This window comes from Solenopsis invicta, chromosome 12 (genome assembly GCF_016802725.1).
Source record: "Solenopsis invicta isolate M01_SB chromosome 12, UNIL_Sinv_3.0, whole genome shotgun sequence".
Lineage (NCBI taxonomy): Eukaryota > Metazoa > Arthropoda > Insecta > Hymenoptera > Formicidae > Solenopsis > Solenopsis invicta.
The window spans coordinates 3,272,822-3,289,075 of record NC_052675.1 but is presented as its reverse complement, the minus strand read 5'-3'; the positions used below and the strand labels follow the sequence as shown (position 1 = coordinate 3,289,075).

General features: G+C 34.4%; 3 protein-coding genes across 4 annotated transcripts; 1 reads left to right on the top strand and 2 right to left on the bottom strand.

Moving 5' to 3' along the window:
- Nucleotides 1-1,180: 1,180 nt before the first annotated feature.
- LOC113004498 lies at nt 1,181-11,901 on the bottom strand. Its single transcript, XM_039455362.1, has 6 exons — nt 11,799-11,901; nt 10,370-10,615; nt 9,646-9,884; nt 3,696-3,855; nt 1,312-1,436; nt 1,181-1,213 (listed from the first exon to the last, which is right to left on the bottom strand). Exons 1-6 carry the CDS (start codon nt 11,899-11,901, stop codon nt 1,181-1,183), a joined length of 906 nt encoding a protein of 301 aa, XP_039311296.1.
- Nucleotides 11,885-15,110, top strand: LOC105206094 (protein ANTAGONIST OF LIKE HETEROCHROMATIN PROTEIN 1-like). Of its 2 annotated transcripts, XM_039455507.1 has the most exons (5): nt 11,885-11,911; nt 12,011-12,137; nt 12,296-12,535; nt 12,682-13,406; nt 14,052-14,295. In XM_039455507.1, the coding sequence occupies exons 1-4, from the start codon at nt 11,900-11,902 to the stop codon at nt 12,765-12,767; spliced, it is 465 nt and encodes a 154-aa protein (XP_039311441.1). In that variant the 5' UTR covers nt 11,885-11,899; the 3' UTR covers nt 12,768-13,406; nt 14,052-14,295. The 2 variants fall into 2 exon arrangements, with proteins under 2 accessions (XP_039311441.1, XP_039311440.1); XM_039455506.1 differs by lacking the exons at nt 11,885-11,911; nt 12,011-12,137; nt 12,296-12,535 and having other exon boundaries at nt 12,765-13,406; nt 14,052-15,110.
- On the bottom strand, nt 14,897-16,013 carry LOC120359063. Its single transcript, XM_039455361.1, has 3 exons — nt 15,649-16,013; nt 15,251-15,490; nt 14,897-15,102 (listed from the first exon to the last, which is right to left on the bottom strand). Exons 1-3 carry the CDS (start codon nt 15,677-15,679, stop codon nt 14,897-14,899), a joined length of 477 nt encoding a protein of 158 aa, XP_039311295.1. The 5' UTR covers nt 15,680-16,013.
- Nucleotides 16,014-16,254: the final 241 nt, after the last annotated feature.

Sequence of the window (16,254 nt, the reverse complement as noted above, 5' to 3'; positions counted from 1 at the left end):
GAATACTGGCAGTAAAAGTATGCTTCTACTTGACTCATGGACGGGACACTGCCCGAGCCAGCTAGAGCAACATGTACCACAAGGTAAAGAAGTTACATATTTAACCATTCCAAAGAAGACGACGGGTATCATTCAGCCTCTAGATGTCTTTGGATTCCGAATTTGGAAAAATTTTGTGCGAACATTTTCAGATAATGTCATTCTTCAAGAGGAAGATATTAATTTGCACTCCCGTAATGAAATAATTAAATTACAATCATTAACTCACAATCAACTATCTTCACCTAGATTTAAAAACCTTTTTAAATATTCGTGGTTTAAAAGCGGATATGTAGAAACGCGTCCCGACCACTTTCAAAACCCTGTAGAATATTGTTATTTTAAAACTGAAAAGCATGTGCCAAAATGTAGTATCTGTGGAAAGGCCGCATTTATGCGTTGTGCATGGTGTGGCGAATATTTTTGTTTCAAACATTTTTACGAAGACTATCATTACTGTAGCACATATAATCCGTAATTTTCATGTAAATATATGTAAATATATATAAAAACTATGTGATAGTTATATATAATAATTGCACACAACTTTCTGTAATCATTATATAATTGTTAAAAATGTAAAAGGTAAAATATTTATAAAGTGTGTAGAGATGTATATAGGTAGAGAATAGGAAGATGAAGAATAGGTAGCAAGCGCGTAGAATTGTGTGAATGGATGCATGAATTTTAGAGTAATATTGTAAACCAAGACTCCTTCTTGACAATCTTTTGTAAGCTAAAGAGAAATATTGTATATCTATCTATACATATATCACTGTAAACAATTATGTATGGTTATATAAAAATACGTAAAATTATATATATAAATCATGCCTAATTGTATGTAATTATTATAGTATATATATATATATAATATATATATATATATATATATATATATATATATATATATATAACAAGGAAACACATATATAAGCAGAAGCCTCAAATGCACAGTTATGCATGAACATGCAAATCTATTCGCAGAACCTAATCTTAATAACACCTTTGCCAAGAACCGTAAACTTTTATAATTTTATATAAACCAACATATAATAAAATAAGACAAATAAAAACAAATAAGACGAATAAGATGAATAAAAGATGTTTGATTATCTGTTAGCTAAGATATCAGATTGACTTAGTTAGTTTTTTCGATATTTGGTTGATTTTGCTGAAACAAAGCAGCACACAATCTTTTTAGTTTGAAGTTTAACACAGATTTTGTATGTTTATATTCTATGAGCAATTAAGATATATAAAAAGACTAACCTTTGCTAAATTAGTTTGTCGCAACTTTTCATTTTCAGCTCGGTGTTTTGCGTGTCTGAACCAATCTTTACATTTTATTTCGAACTCTTTCTTTGTTACATTAGGAAATGTCTTTCTGACAACATCTGCAATAGTTTTTTTAAATCAGGAATAAGTTAATATATTTTTTTAACTAAATTAAATTAAAGTTAAAATGGTTTATAAAATTAGTTTAATTAGTTATTTTCAAAGTTACATGAACAAAAGTTACAGTTTATTCTACATACATAGCTGTAACACAAAGACATAAGGCTCCTCAAAAGCTCATCATAGGCTGTATGATGCATAACAGTACTGCAGTAATGTATAATATAACATCGCGCTAGATTACTGAACTTGTAAAATAAAGTAACTATCTATTAGATTTCAATAAGATTCTCATTAGTCCAGCGATTTTATGCTATACTATACATTTCATGTGCGATGAGCTTGAAAACTAATTGGTAGAAATGGACGTAACCGAAACTTGCAACCTTACAATTTGCAATATTATTATAACTATTGTAGAATAGATTTTAACTCAGTTGTGTTAAAATTAACCCTTAAACACACCATCCTGTAAAATACGGAAACACATTTTTGGGTCAGGGAGACTTTTTCAATTTTGAGAAGCTATATCTTTGATTACAATCAATATTTTTCTACGATTTTTTTTTTAAACAAAAGTTCAAAATCTCAGGAGTGTGACTGCACAATCGGCATTACCGAAAAATAATTTATTGTGAAGTTATAAAAGAAAAACCATCAAGCAAAAATGAGAAATTGGTCAAAAATCCACTTTTCCTTCAAAAAATCATATTTTTGCAACAAAAACATTTAAAGACTTTCAAATATAGCGTTTTAAAGCTAAAGAGTCACACTTTCAAAATAAAATTTGGTAAAGTCATTCCTTTTAAAAAGTATAATTATGTAACATGGAGAATATGAAGTATTTTTGGGCATCTAAAAATCTACTTTTAAAAAAAAAATTATATTTTTGCAACAAAAAACTTTGAAGAACTTTACAATACGGCGTTTTCAAGCTAAAGATTCATATTTTCAAAAAGAAATTATATCATTGTCATTTCTTTTAAAAAATGTACTTATGTAACAAGGCAAATATGAGGTATTTTTGATTAAATCGTGTCTAAAATTGAAAATTGATGTGTTTCATGACATACTTCGGAAACTTTTTTTTCTACTTTTTTTTCTACAGCATTTTATAGTATTCCAACTTTAGACAAAGTACATGCGAGTAACATTCGCAAACCGACCTGTTCGAATGTATTTTGTCCAGCTTTTTTTATGTAAAATACTCACAAAAAAGATTTCACGTACACACTATATGGGTCGCATTGACCCTAACAAAACTTTGCTGCCGTGTCGTTCGAATTTTAGTTGACCAAAGAAGTTGATCAACCATATCAATCGAAAGAAGAGATTTCAAACTTTTTTTACGTCTTGGTCCGAACCTCCTATCTCATTCCGTCTTCACATAGCAAGCGTTCAAAACTTCATATGGGGTCTCTCAGACCCACTTACGTGTTTAAGAGTTAAGTTAAATTAAAAGTTAATTTTTAAAAGCGTTACTTAGAATGTCATAATTTTTTACAATTACTTTATTTTAAATAACAAAATAATTACAATATGCATCATTAAATAAATTATTTTATTTGTAAATGAAGTTTACATAAAATAACCAACAAATGCTTTCATGTGGGAACGTATTTTTTTTTCTATTATATAAATAAATTTTTAATTTGGATAAAGTTAATAAGTTACAATTTATATGTTTTAAAAATAACTAATTAAAGTTAAAGAATAATTTGAAGTTAACTATGTTAAGTTAAAAATTATTAATATTTTACACTTTCCCACCAAAAATTCCTAATAGATCCGTATAAAAACAAAAAATGTTTTTAGTAGACTGAATATATACTTTTGAAATCGTAATTCCTCATAAGTTCAGTGAACATTCAGACGTGCATTTGCGGACTTATGAGGAATTACGATTTTGTATCGACTTAGATCTGCGGTCGCAGAACAGCGATAAAAAATTGTTCTTGAACAAATGTAATTATCAAAATTGCCATTAATTAAATAATTAAATTACTAATGTAGAAATTTTCTCCATAGATATTTTAATACACACACGCACGCACACACGCACGCACACACGCACGCACACACGCACGCACACACGCACGCACACACGCACGCACACACGCACGCACACACGCACGCACACACGCACACACACACGCACGCACACACACGCACGCGCACACACACACACACACACACACACACACACACATATGTTATGTATAAATATTAAAACGGTATTATAAAATACTTTTACTTACTTAACATTATTTTCATTAATTCAAAGTGATGAAGTTTCCGTTTTCCTTTTTCTCCCACCCAATTGTATGCACTGGCTGCTTCATTTGTAAAAACATAAATAAACATTCTTTTCGACATTTCTTCATAGCTACTTCCACCAATAGCTGCCAACATGTTAAACTGAAATGTTTTTGTATTGTTTTAAAATCACATAAAAGAAATGTGTGTGCGTGTGTGTGCGTGTATGTGCGTGTTTGCGTGCGTGCGTGCGTGTGTGCGTGCGTGCGCGCGCGCGCGCGCGTGTGTGTGTGTGTATGTAAAGGAAACATTCCAGTGGCTGTCCGGACATGTATCTACATATATTCGGACATTTATACAAAAATTTATTATTTTAAATCTCAACTGCTTTTTATTATAATATGCAGGATGTAACTAAAAAAATATTACACAGTATACTTCGAGATAAAGAACAAGAATCAAAGTCGAAAAGTCCCGAATTATTTTTCTATCTAAGCATTTTACTCATAATTATACTTCGTGTCTCGCCCTTCGAGATTACGAAGGTAGTCTCGCTACTTCATGCCTAACCAGCCACGACTTAAGAGCTAGATTTTTTAAACTTTCCGCCATTTATGTCCCGTGGCGGCCCCAGCTATTCTTCTTCTTCATTCGTTTTCTTTGTGCCGAGCAAGCTGCACGTGTTAAGAGCCGCTGAATCCTAGATTTGGTTGAAAATGGGAAAGCATAGGAAAAGATCACATAGCAGAGAAGAGGAAAACGATCAATTATGGAAAAAAATTAAAAGCCTCGAAAAACTAATCGAGTCACGGCTGCCGCAAAGCCCTAGAGATGTCGACGACAACGACAGCATTGACTTCGGTAAGATTCATAAAATCTCAACGAAACTAAACCCGGACGAGAGCCGGGACATAGTCTGTCATACGCGGAAGGTTGAGCTCGGACGAGAGCCGAGACATAACCTATCCTATCCTATCGCACGCTACAAGGTTGAGCTCGGACGAGAGCCGAGACATAACCTAAATTTCACCGGACGATCTTATACGAGATAAGACGTGTTCCGAGTGCTTTTTTACGTGCGCTGGTAAACTTGCACATTGGGCAAGACCAGAAGAGATCGAGTGTTACTATCCGGATCGCAGCACGAGCGCCGGTAATGACACTGAAAGGAGCGATTATCGCTCGCTCACTCGCTCGTTTGCTCACTCGCTCTCTCGCTCATGCTCACAATGCTCTCACACTTCGTGTGCCTGCAGCATAACTTCATTATATTAACAGTATTTCATTAATTACAGGTTATTTAGACAATGACACTCAACCGAGCACTTATAAAGATCCTGCTTCGTCGATGGTTCAGGTTGAAAATCCGCCAACTGAACAAAATCAAAACATCAATCAAGATAAGAGTAAAGAGGACGAAGCCTTTGATTTAGATGACGAGACTTTACAAATCATTGGCGAAGAGCCTCCAACAAAGAAAAAAGAGCTTGAAATTCATGTTAGCTTGGCCAATCGTTGGAACCCGTGGTTGCAAGAAGGTTTAAAGAAAGAAGTAAAAGAAGAATTACTTGCAAAATACCCAAGAAGCGGTAACTGTTCTTTAGAGGCACCGATACTTAATCAAGAACTTACCACATTAAATGCTACAGTGGCAAAGAAGGATAGATACTTCACATTTACGCAAAATTTAGCAGGTTCAGCATTGTCAGCTCTTGCACCGTTTATAACGGAACTAGTAAATGTTAAAACAAAAGAATCTAAGAAAATGCTTGGAAACCTATGGGACGCAGCAAAATTAATGGCAGAGATTTATCACTCTCAGACAATAGCACGAAGGGCTTGCATTTTACCATGTGTTTCAAAGCATATGTCGGAGCACTTATCTAAAAAGAAAACAGATAAATATCTCTTTGGTGAAAACTTGGGAGATAAAATCAAAGAAATTAAGATGATTAATAAATTGGGGCAGGATATCAAACCTCCAACTCAAAAATTACCATCCATTTCATCCAATTCGGTAAACTGGAAGGGCCCGTCTGCATTACAGAAGCCGGCAACGCAGACGGGCCACAAACAACGTTCTCAGCAGTCCAAAAAGTCAACGTCAACGGAGTCATCGAGGAAATCGTATTATCCGAGGTCGAGTCATTACCGGACTCACTCTCACAGACGCAGACACTACTAAAGCTCGGGGATGATCAGGTTTTTATCATAGCTGGCAGATTGTCAAAATTCAAAGAAACCTGGAAACTTATCACGTTGGACAAGTTCATATTAGAGACAATTGAGGGTTATAAAATACCTTTTGAATTTTTACCATTTCAAGATCAATTGCCTTTGGTAAGACAATGGTCATTGTCAGAGAATCTTGAAATACAGAAAGAGATCAATCGTCTCTTGGCAATTGGAGCAATTGTTCCTTGTGAGACAACAAAGGATCAATTTATTTCAGATTTCTTTTTAGTACCAAAACCAGATGGCAATTTTCGATTTGTTCTGAATCTTAAAAAATTAAATAGTTTTGTTGCAACAGAACATTTTAAAATGGAAGATTTAAGAGCTGCTTGTAATTTATTAGAACCGGAAATGTGGATGGCTACAGTTGATTTAAAAGAGGCTTACTTTCTTATTTCCGTTTATCAAAAATTTAGAAAATTTCTTCGTTTTTCCTTTGATAACCAACTGTATGAATTTACTTGTCTTCCATTTGGTCTTAGTTCAAGTCCTATGGTTTTTACAAAAATAATGAAACCAATAATGAATTACTTACGGTCTCAAGGTTTTATATCAGTTATCTACCTAGATGATATTTTATGCTTAGGTGAAACGAGACAAATTTGCCAAACAAACGTACAGATCACTTGTGAACTTCTACAAGCGTTGGGTTTTAAAATTAATAAAGAAAAGTCAAGCCTAATTCCAAAAAAAGAATGCAAATATTTAGGATTTATACTAAACTCAAGGAATATGTCAGTAGAATTACCAAGAGAGAAGAAAATCAAATTATTTGATCAAATTTTAAATTTCAAAAATAAGAAAGTAAGCTCTATCCGTGATTTCGCACGTTTTATTGGCTCGTTAATTGCAAGTTGCCCAGGAATTGAATATGGTATGGTTCACTCAAAAACTAGAAAAAGCTAAATTGGAAGCATTAATAAAAAATGATATGGATTTTGATAAAAAAGCTAAGATTCCGAATTATATAAAAGAAGATCTAAATTGGTGGAAGGAAAACATAATGCATTCTATAAAGAGAATAAAGACTTACAATTTTAAATTAGAAATCTTTTCAGATGCTAGCAAAACAGGTTGGGGAGCTTTCTGTAACGATAAAAGAGCCCACGGTTTATGGAGTTTCAAAGAATCAAAGTTACACATTAATCAGTTAGAATTGAAAGCTGCTCTTTTAGCAGTTAAATGTTTTACTAAGAATTTATCACATTGTGAAATTCTTCTCAGAATAGACAATACTACGGCCATGGCCTATATAAATAAAATGGGCGGTGCAAGAATTGATCACTTACACACGGAAGCCAAACGATTCTGGAATTGGTGCGAAAAAAGAAATCTTTGGGTACTTGCTGAATATATTTCTTCCAAAGAAAATGTAGACGCAGATGCTTTATCAAGAATATCTAATAATGACATCGAATGGGAATTAGCAGGCGATGCTTTTAGAAGAATCATAAGAGTCTTTGGAAAACCTGATATAGACTTATTTGCTTCAAGAATCAACAAAAAATGCGAAAAATACTGTTCATGGGAAAGAGATCCAGATGCAATGGCTATTAATGCCTTTACTATTAATTGGTCACATAAAAATTTTTATGCATTTCCACCTTTTAGTGTAATTGCCAAGGTTCTCCGAAAAATAAAAATAGATAAAGCTGCGGGTATAGTAGTCGTATCTCTTTGGACTAGTCAGACGTGGTTTCCGGTTTTTCAAAGCTTGTGTAGAGAGTCATATTTAGAATTCAAACCAGATATCAATCTATTGATCTCTCCTTGTAGAACCCAACATCATCCCCTGGCTTCAAAACTTACCCTGGTTGCCGCCAAATTATCAGCGAAACGTTCAGACGAAAAGGTGCATCGGAAAAGACAGTGGATGTGATATTGAGAGCGTGGGAGGAGTCGACAATCAAACAATATAACAGCGCACTAAAACTGTGGTGGAAATTTAATATTTTCGAGGAGAGTGATCCTTTTGATGTGACAATCCCCAAAGTACTCAATTTTTTAACTGAAAGATATCAAAATGGAGCTAATTATGGAACCTTGAATTCAACAAGATCTGCATTGGCGATGATAGCTAATACGGACATCGCAAACAACGAATTAATCAAAAAATTTATTAAGGGAAGTGGAAAAACAAGGCCAAGTAAACCTAGATATGATTCAACTTGGGACGTCGACCTAGTCTTAAAGAAATTAGAAGAATGGTTCCCATTGGAATCGCTTAATTTGAAACAACTGTCACAAAAATTAGTTCTACTACTAGCTCTTGGTACAGCACACAGACTCCAAACATTAGCCTCAATAAAAATTTCGAACATCAGCAAATACAACCAAGGATTGGAAATAAATATTTCAAACAGAATCAAAACAACAAAAATAGGCAACAAACAACCAGTTCTAAAACTACCTTTCTTCAGTAATAAACCTACTTTGTGCATCGCAGGAACATTATTACATTATTTGAAGGTCACAAAAAGCGTGAGAAATGGAGAGGATAAACTTTTTATTTCCTTTCACAAACCACATAAAGTTGTAAAAGAAGATACCCTAGGCCGTTGGATAAGATCGAGTCTCATTTCTCTAGGAATAGACAGAAGATTCACAGCACACAGCACTAGACATGCGTCAACATCAAAAGCTTATCAGAAAGGAGTAAGCATTGAAGAAATTAAGAGAGTAGCTGGATGGTCTTTGAATTCAAAAGTGTTTGCGGATTTCTACAATAGACCGATAAACATCCAACAGAACACCTTCGACCAAAAGGTGTTATTACCTTCATCGCCAAAATAAAAAAGGTCTTTTATATTATAATCCTGTATTTCTATTGTTGGTTTTAATATATATATTTAGTTCTGTATTGAATTATTGAATAGATATAAAATGCAACTGAATTTCTCTATATTGTTCAAAAAACTTAAGCTCTAAAGATCTACCTTCGTAATCTCGAAGGGCGAGACACGAAGTATAATTGGGTGATCAACCGAACCGCCAGGGGCGGGTGAGAGTTGATCTGAATTATACGAGTGTCTCGCCCGAGAGATTCCCACACCTTATTCATTTGACCCCCCCCCCAAAAAAAAAAAAAAATTTTTTTATTACTCTGACTGGTTTTTTGAACAATAAACTCTAAACGGAATGAAGAAGAAGAATAGCTGGGGCCGCCACGGGACATAAATGGCGGAAAGTTTAAAAAATCTAGCTCTTAAGTCGTGGCTGGTTAGGCATGAAGTAGCGAGACTACCTTCGTAATCTCTCGGGCGAGACACTCGTATAATTCAGATCAACTCTCACCCGCCCCTGGCGGTTCGGTTGATCACCCAAGTATATGGTATTAAAATTTATGAATCAGCGTCCGTCTATAGACGAAAAGCAGGAGCAAATAAAGTACGCGCTATTCTCTCATCCCTGCTTTCCGTTTATAAACGGGAGCTGATGCGCAAACTTTAATACCGTATATGTACAAACAGAAAACTCAGATAAAAAATCTCGGGACTTTTTGACTTCAATTCTTGTCTTATATCTTATGGTATACTCCATATGTTTCTTTAGTTATACCTTGTATTCAAATTTTATTGTAATCATTAAATATTTAAAATTATATGAATCATTTATGTAATAAAAAAGTATTTGCGATTAAAGTTTTGTCTAGGTATATGTACATATTTGGTCAGTGGGACGTTTATCTCCAGTTACGATATTTAACATCAAACTCACCATACTCTCTTTTATTCCTTCTTCGTTTGATGTAAGAATAAATTGTAACAACTCGATTTCTTCAACAGTTTTTAGAGGAAAGGACATTTTACTCAATGTGTTATTTGGCATAGGGCAACGTTCTCGTGAATGATTAACATTTGAGTTTAAGTTATTTCTTGTAATTTCAAATTGCTCAGTTAGATGATGAAGGTTAAATTTTATGTCTGCCAATGATCTTTCAACACGTTGAAGTGAATCTAACAACACAAATGTATACAAATATAAAAATATATAACACAAATACAATATAATATAATATAAACTACAAATATATATAATATTAACCCTATCTTCAATAAAACATAATTGTTGGAGAAGTATCATTTTTAATTAATCAATAAAAAATTTGTTTTATTTGTATTAGTTTTATAAAATATAAAATTAATACAAATTTTTATAAATATTAGTACTGCTAAAAGAAAAAAAATTTTAAGATGACTTTGTGCTAAATATACTCTCGCTGTTCAAAAAATCGTTTTTGGTAAATTTTATATAGAAGATAAACATAAATATATGAAGTTTGGGTTCTTATTCCTTTAATAATATAAGTATTCTACATTATGTTTTTATTAATATTAATACAGTGCAATGCTGTTTCTGAGAAATAAAGGGCTATTGCTTTTGGAGGGTTATACTAGTATTGGCGACTTTCCTCTATTATATTGAATTGTGTTTTACTTACATTTTATTGCGTTATATTCATCTTTTGGCTCCGTACCTCTGCCTATACTATTTAAAGAACTTTTTGCAGAAACAGAACACTTCTTCGAAGTATTATCTGTCACTTCTTGATCAGATAAATCGACATCATGGCATCTTCTTTGTTCAATAGAAGAATATACTAATTTATGAGAAGATGAAGCTTTTGAGGATTGGTTATTTATGTCTTGATTATTTGAGACCTTTTCTTTCTGTACATTTTTTTCATCTGAAAGATGATATAAAATTATATCATTATTTATGTTTACGTATATAAAATTATATTTGAGATTTTATAATAGATTTGAAAGGTTATTTAAACATAAATATTAATATTGTAATATATTATTTACAATTATTTAGATTAAAAAATATTTTTAAAGTTGCACTGTTCAACTATAAAACTAGTTCAAAATGTTATTTTCAAATTTTTTTAATAATTGAAAATAATTTATTAATATTAAATTATTTGAAGCATACATACATTCATGAACATTGATTTGTCCTTCTTAGTATCTAGCGAAGAAAGTCCTAAAGTCTATTTTTCATATACAAAAATTATTTTTGTAACTTACACCCACGGTAATTGCGATTATTTCCCTCTCTGGGGAAATTTTACAACTGGAGAAGTCACTATTTTTCTACATACTTACAGTTCATGATTAACGTAACGACCAATAAGCTCTAGTCGTTACGTACATATGTACACCCAAGGACTTTGATTCTGTCCATAGGGAAATTTTCCAAACTGAGAAGTCACCACTTTCTACATACTCGCAGTTCATGATTAATGAAACGACTAGAGCTTATTGGTCGTTACGTTAATCATGAAGTGTAAGTATGTAGAAAGATAACGACTTTTCAGTTTGAAAAATTTCCCCATGGACAGAATCAAAGTCCTTGGGTGTACGAGGTGTGATCAAAAAGTAAGGTGACTTTTTGAATTTCGCGCGCTCTGTACACTCAAATTTCAAAAAAAAATTTTTGTTGTACACTCACGATCATATGTTCACAGTTTTGACTATATAGCATGTGTTGTTTTTATGTGAGAGGCATAAAGGTTAGACTCGTGTTTTGCGTGCTCTGCGATTTTTTGCTGTTGAAAATAATGGAGCAGAGAGTTTGTATTAATTTTTGTGTAAAAAATGGTATTAAGTGTTCAAAAACTCTTGAAATGTTGACAGTGGCGTACGGTGAGTCAACTATGAGAAAAAAAAAGTTTATAAATGGTATAAGGGTGCATCCCGACGGAGGAAGAAATAGCGGAACGGAACAGTTACGGAAAGGAGATATGATGGGAGGTCAGCCAATCAGAGCAATTCCGTTTCAGTTCCGTTCCGATTTTTGACGACTGGGTTCCCCACGTATGAATGTTTGACGTAACGGAATTAAAACGGAAAAATTAACCTCACTTTCGTGAAATGTTTTCGTAGACAACACGTGTCCCAAGTGAGAAACAAATTTAAAAAAAAGTTTTCTGTCGATTGTGTCAGTATTTTTATGTTCAAGGATCATGTCGTCATTGGTAAGTAATAATATATAAATACATAACGTGTGTTAAAAACGCTGTCTCACATGTGTACGTTTTCACGTAAATTCAATAAAATTATATTTTATTAACTAGGACAGATTTAAATGTGGTTACTGTGGCTGGGCTGTTTGGCGCTATAAAAATGAAAGAATTTCTCACAGTTGCCTTGCAAACTGTGATCACTTATTCATGGATAACAATAGAAACCTCTTTATAGATGGTATGTATGCTTGTGTGTGTATATATACATTTGATTCAATTGATGCTTAGACAATATTCTATGAATCTTTTCCAAATTGCGCATCAAATGTATGTCAATAGAGCATAATTTGTCCTCGTTGTTCATCAAACTTAATCTGAATTATTTTAATTCTTTAGAGACACATTTGCATAAGACAGATAGCAACACTGCCATTGAAATAGATACTGCTGATAAAGAAAATATTGCTGAGAATTTTGAAAGCACTGCCTACGATAATTTAATAGAAAACATAGACGAAGATTTAATAGCTACAGTAAAAGAGAGACCAGCCCTGTATGACTATCGAATACCCGTAAAGGAACGAGGAAGGAAACAGAAAGATCATTTGTGGCAGGAAGTCAGCAACTATTTAAAAGGTACCATTTATATATATTTAATTATGTTTCTTTATTTACGAATACTTTATCTCTATGTGCACGAACGCACGCGCGTACACACACACACACACACACACACACACACACACACGAATGATTGATTTTTGCACTTGTTTGTTTTGCAGAGAAAAAAAAGGTTAATGCAGAAGACTACGAAGAAGCTTATGAAGCGTATGACAATGTATCAGAGTTGTCTGAAAATGTTCAATGAGTAGAAAACGAATATTTCGAGAAAAGAGTAAAGTGCATAAGAAAAGTATAATTAATTAATAAAGTAAATGATTGGAAAAGATCACAATTAAGTTGGCACAAAGAAATACAAAGACGACAATTAGTAAAAAGTCTCCTACTACATCTTTTTTTGAAAAGAAAAGAAAAGAAAAAACACCAATTTTGGGTTCGACCAATCTTTATTGAAGAAAGGAGATTTTATCAAGGAGATAGTGACAATTTAATTATAGAGATGGAAAATGATCCTGAAAAATATTTTGAATATTTGAGAATGACTAAAGAATCTTTTAACAAATTATTGGAGTTGCTTGAATCAAAGTTAACCAAACAACATTTTCTAAGAACTCCAATATCGGCCTGTACACGGTTACAAATCTGTTTATGTTATTTAGCGTCAGGTGATACAATGCATTCGATTTCTTTCGCTTTTCGAGTTGGATTAAATACAGTCTCCAAAATTGTAGCGGAAACTTGCGTAGCTATTTGGGATGTTTTAAAAGAAAAAGTTTTTCCTGATATAACAGAGGATTTGTGGATCCAAAAAGCAGAAGAATTTGAAGTTTTGTGGGATTTTCCAAACTGTATTGGAGCAATTGATGGAAAACATATTCAAATTCAGGTATGTATCACACACACACACGCACACACAATCACACACACACACACACACACACACACACGCACGCACGCACGCACGCACGCACGCACGCACGCACGCACGCACGCACGCACGCACGCACGCACGCACGCACGCACGCACGCACGCACGCACGCACGCACGCACGCACGCACGCACGCACGCACGCACGCACGCACGCACGCACGCACGCACGCACGCACGCACGCACGCACGCACGCACGCACGCACGCACGCACGCACGCACGCACGCACGCACGCACGCACGCACGCACGCACGCACGCACGCACGCACGCACGCACGCACGCACGCACGCACGCACGCACGCACGCACGCACGCACGCACGCACGCACGCACGCACGCACGCACGCACGCACGCACGCACGCACGCACGCACGCACGCACGCACGCACGCACGCACGCACGCACGCACGCACGCACGCACGCACGCACGCACGCACGCACGCACACGCACGCACGCACGCACGCACGCACGCACGCACGCACGCACGCACGCACGCACGCACGCACGCACGCACGCACGCACGCACGCACGCACACACATATATAGTACGTTACATTAGAAGTTCTTAGTTTTTTTAATTTATTTTTAATTATATTTCAGGCTCCACCTAAAAGTGGTTCAACATTTTATAATTATAAACGTAATCACAGTATTGTACTTATGGCACTTGCGGATGCCAATTGTTATTTTATAGTTGTTGATATTGGAGCCGAAGGAAGACGAAGTGATGGAGGTATATTCCAAAGTAGTGAACTTAAACGTCAATTAGAAGAGAAACGTTTAAATATACCGAAAGCAAGGTTACTTTCAGATAAAGGTCCTAATGTACCATATATTATAATAGGTGATGAAGCTTTTGCATTATCTAGTTACTTGTTACATGCGTATCCACGAAAAACTAATTTAACTTTAGATAAAAAAGTATTTAACTATCGATTAAGTCGTGCTCGAAGAACAGTAGAATGCACTTTTGGTCTTTTAAGTTCGAGATGGAGAATTTTTCGAAGACCTATAGCAACATCCGTTGATAATGCAATTTCCATTATTAAAGCCACAGTTTGTTTACATAATTTTTTAATGACAACTGATTTTGCACTTCCTATACAAAATAGAACTTATTCTGTTAATATTCGTCCAAGAAATATAAATAAAGTTTTACAAAACTCACGAACTTTTTGATTGAAAATGATATACGTGGAAGTACTGTTCGAAATAGATTTAAGGAATATTTCAGTACTATTGGAGCGATTGAACAACAATGGGAAAAAGCACAAAAAAATAATTTTTAAAAATTAGGAAACTTGATATTCAACTATTGATTTTTTCAAGGATGTAACGGTTCTAAAATAAACGATAGGAAGTTACTATGATATAATACAATTAGTAATAATACTATTTGTTGAAATATTAATAATTAGTTGGTTGGATTATCATTTTTCTTCAACTTACTGTCGATATTCCAATGTATCATTTAAAAAAGTCATGGCGTTGTAATGACGACAAGACGGTTTAATTTCATAAGTTTTAGGTAAACCAGCTGTCCCACTTTTTTGTACAAAACTCTCTTTCTTTTTTATTGTATTTCTGGCTTTTCTGTAGCAGTCTTTTAGATAGAGCCATTTTTTTTCTGCTTCTGCAGCAGAATAGAAACCTACAAATGTAAATAAGAAAAAGTTAGATAATTGACATTCGTGTGTGTGTGTGTGTGTGTGTGTGTGTGTGTACGCGCGTGCGTTCGTGCACATAGAGATAAAGTATTCGTAAATAAAGAAACATAATTAAATATATATAAATGATACCTTTTAAACAGTTGCTGACTTCCTGCCACAAATGATCTTTCTGTTTCCTTCTTCGTTCCTTTACGGATATTCGATAGTCATACAGGGCTGGTCTCTCTTTTACTGTAGCTATTAAATCTTCGTCTACGTTTTCTATTAAATTATCGTGGGCAGTGCTTTCAAAATTCTCAGCAATATTTTCTTTATCAGCAGTATCTATTTCAATGGCAGTGTTGCTATCTGTCTTATGCAAATGTGTCTCTAAAGAATTAAAATAATTCAGATTAAGTTTGATGAACAACGAGGACAAATTATGCTCTATTGACATACATTTGATGCGCAATTTGGAAAAGATTCATAGAATATTGTCTAAGCATCAATTGAATCAAATGTATATATACACACACAAGCATACATACCATCTATAAAGAGGTTTCTATTGTTATCCATGAATAAGTGATCACAGTTTGCAAGGCAACTGTGAGAAATTCTTTCATTTTTGTAGCGCCAAACAGCTCAGCCACAGTAACCACATTTAAATCTGTCCTAGTTAATAAAATATAATTTTATTGAATTTACGTGAAAACGTACACATGTGAGACAGCGTTTTTAACACACGTTATGTATTTATATATTATTACTTATCAATGACGACATGCTCCTTGAACATAAAAATACTGATACAATCGACAGAAAACTTTTTTTTAAATTTGTTTCTCACTTGGGACACGTGTTGTCTACGAAAACATTTTACGAAAGTGAGTTAATTTTTCCGTTTTAATTCCGTTACGTCAAACATTTATACGTGGGGAGCCCAGTCGTCAAAAATCGGAACGGAACTGAAACGGAATTGCTCTGATTGGCTGACCTCCCACCATATCTCCTTTCCGTAACTGTTCCGTTCCGCTATTTCTTCCTCCGTCGGGATGCACCCTAAGTTATTCCAAGAGGGCCGAGAAAATGTTAACGATGAACCTCGCTCTGGATGCCCCAGCACGTCAAAAACCGACGAAAATGTTCAGGAA

Coding starts and splice junctions, on each gene's coding strand:
- LOC120359063 (XM_039455361.1), bottom strand. CDS start 15,679: ATGGATAACAATAGAAACCTCTTTATAGATG. Junction 15,491..15,648: donor TAGAAACCTCTTTATAGATG/GTATGTATGCTT, acceptor TTAATTCTTTAG/AGACACATTTGCATAAGACA. Junction 15,103..15,250: donor AGTCAGCAACTGTTTAAAAG/GTATCATTTATA, acceptor TTACATTTGTAG/GTTTCTATTCTGCTGCAGAA.
- LOC113004498 (XM_039455362.1), bottom strand. CDS start 11,901: ATGATCCTTGAACATAAAAATACTGACACAATCGACAGAAAACTTTTT. Junction 9,885..10,369: donor TGAATATAACGCAATAAAAT/GTAAGTAAAACA, acceptor TTGTGTTGTTAG/ATTCACTTCAACGTGTTGAA. Junction 1,437..3,695: donor ATTAATGAAAATAATGTTAA/GTAAGTAAAAGT, acceptor AAACTATTGCAG/ATGTTGTCAGAAAGACATTT.
- LOC105206094 (XM_039455506.1), top strand. CDS start 13,020: ATGGAAAATGATCCTGAAAAATATTTTGAATATTTGAGAATGACTAAA. Junction 13,407..14,051: donor GAAAACATATTCAAATTCAG/GTATGTATCACA, acceptor ATTATATTTCAG/GCTCCACCTAAAAGTGGTTC.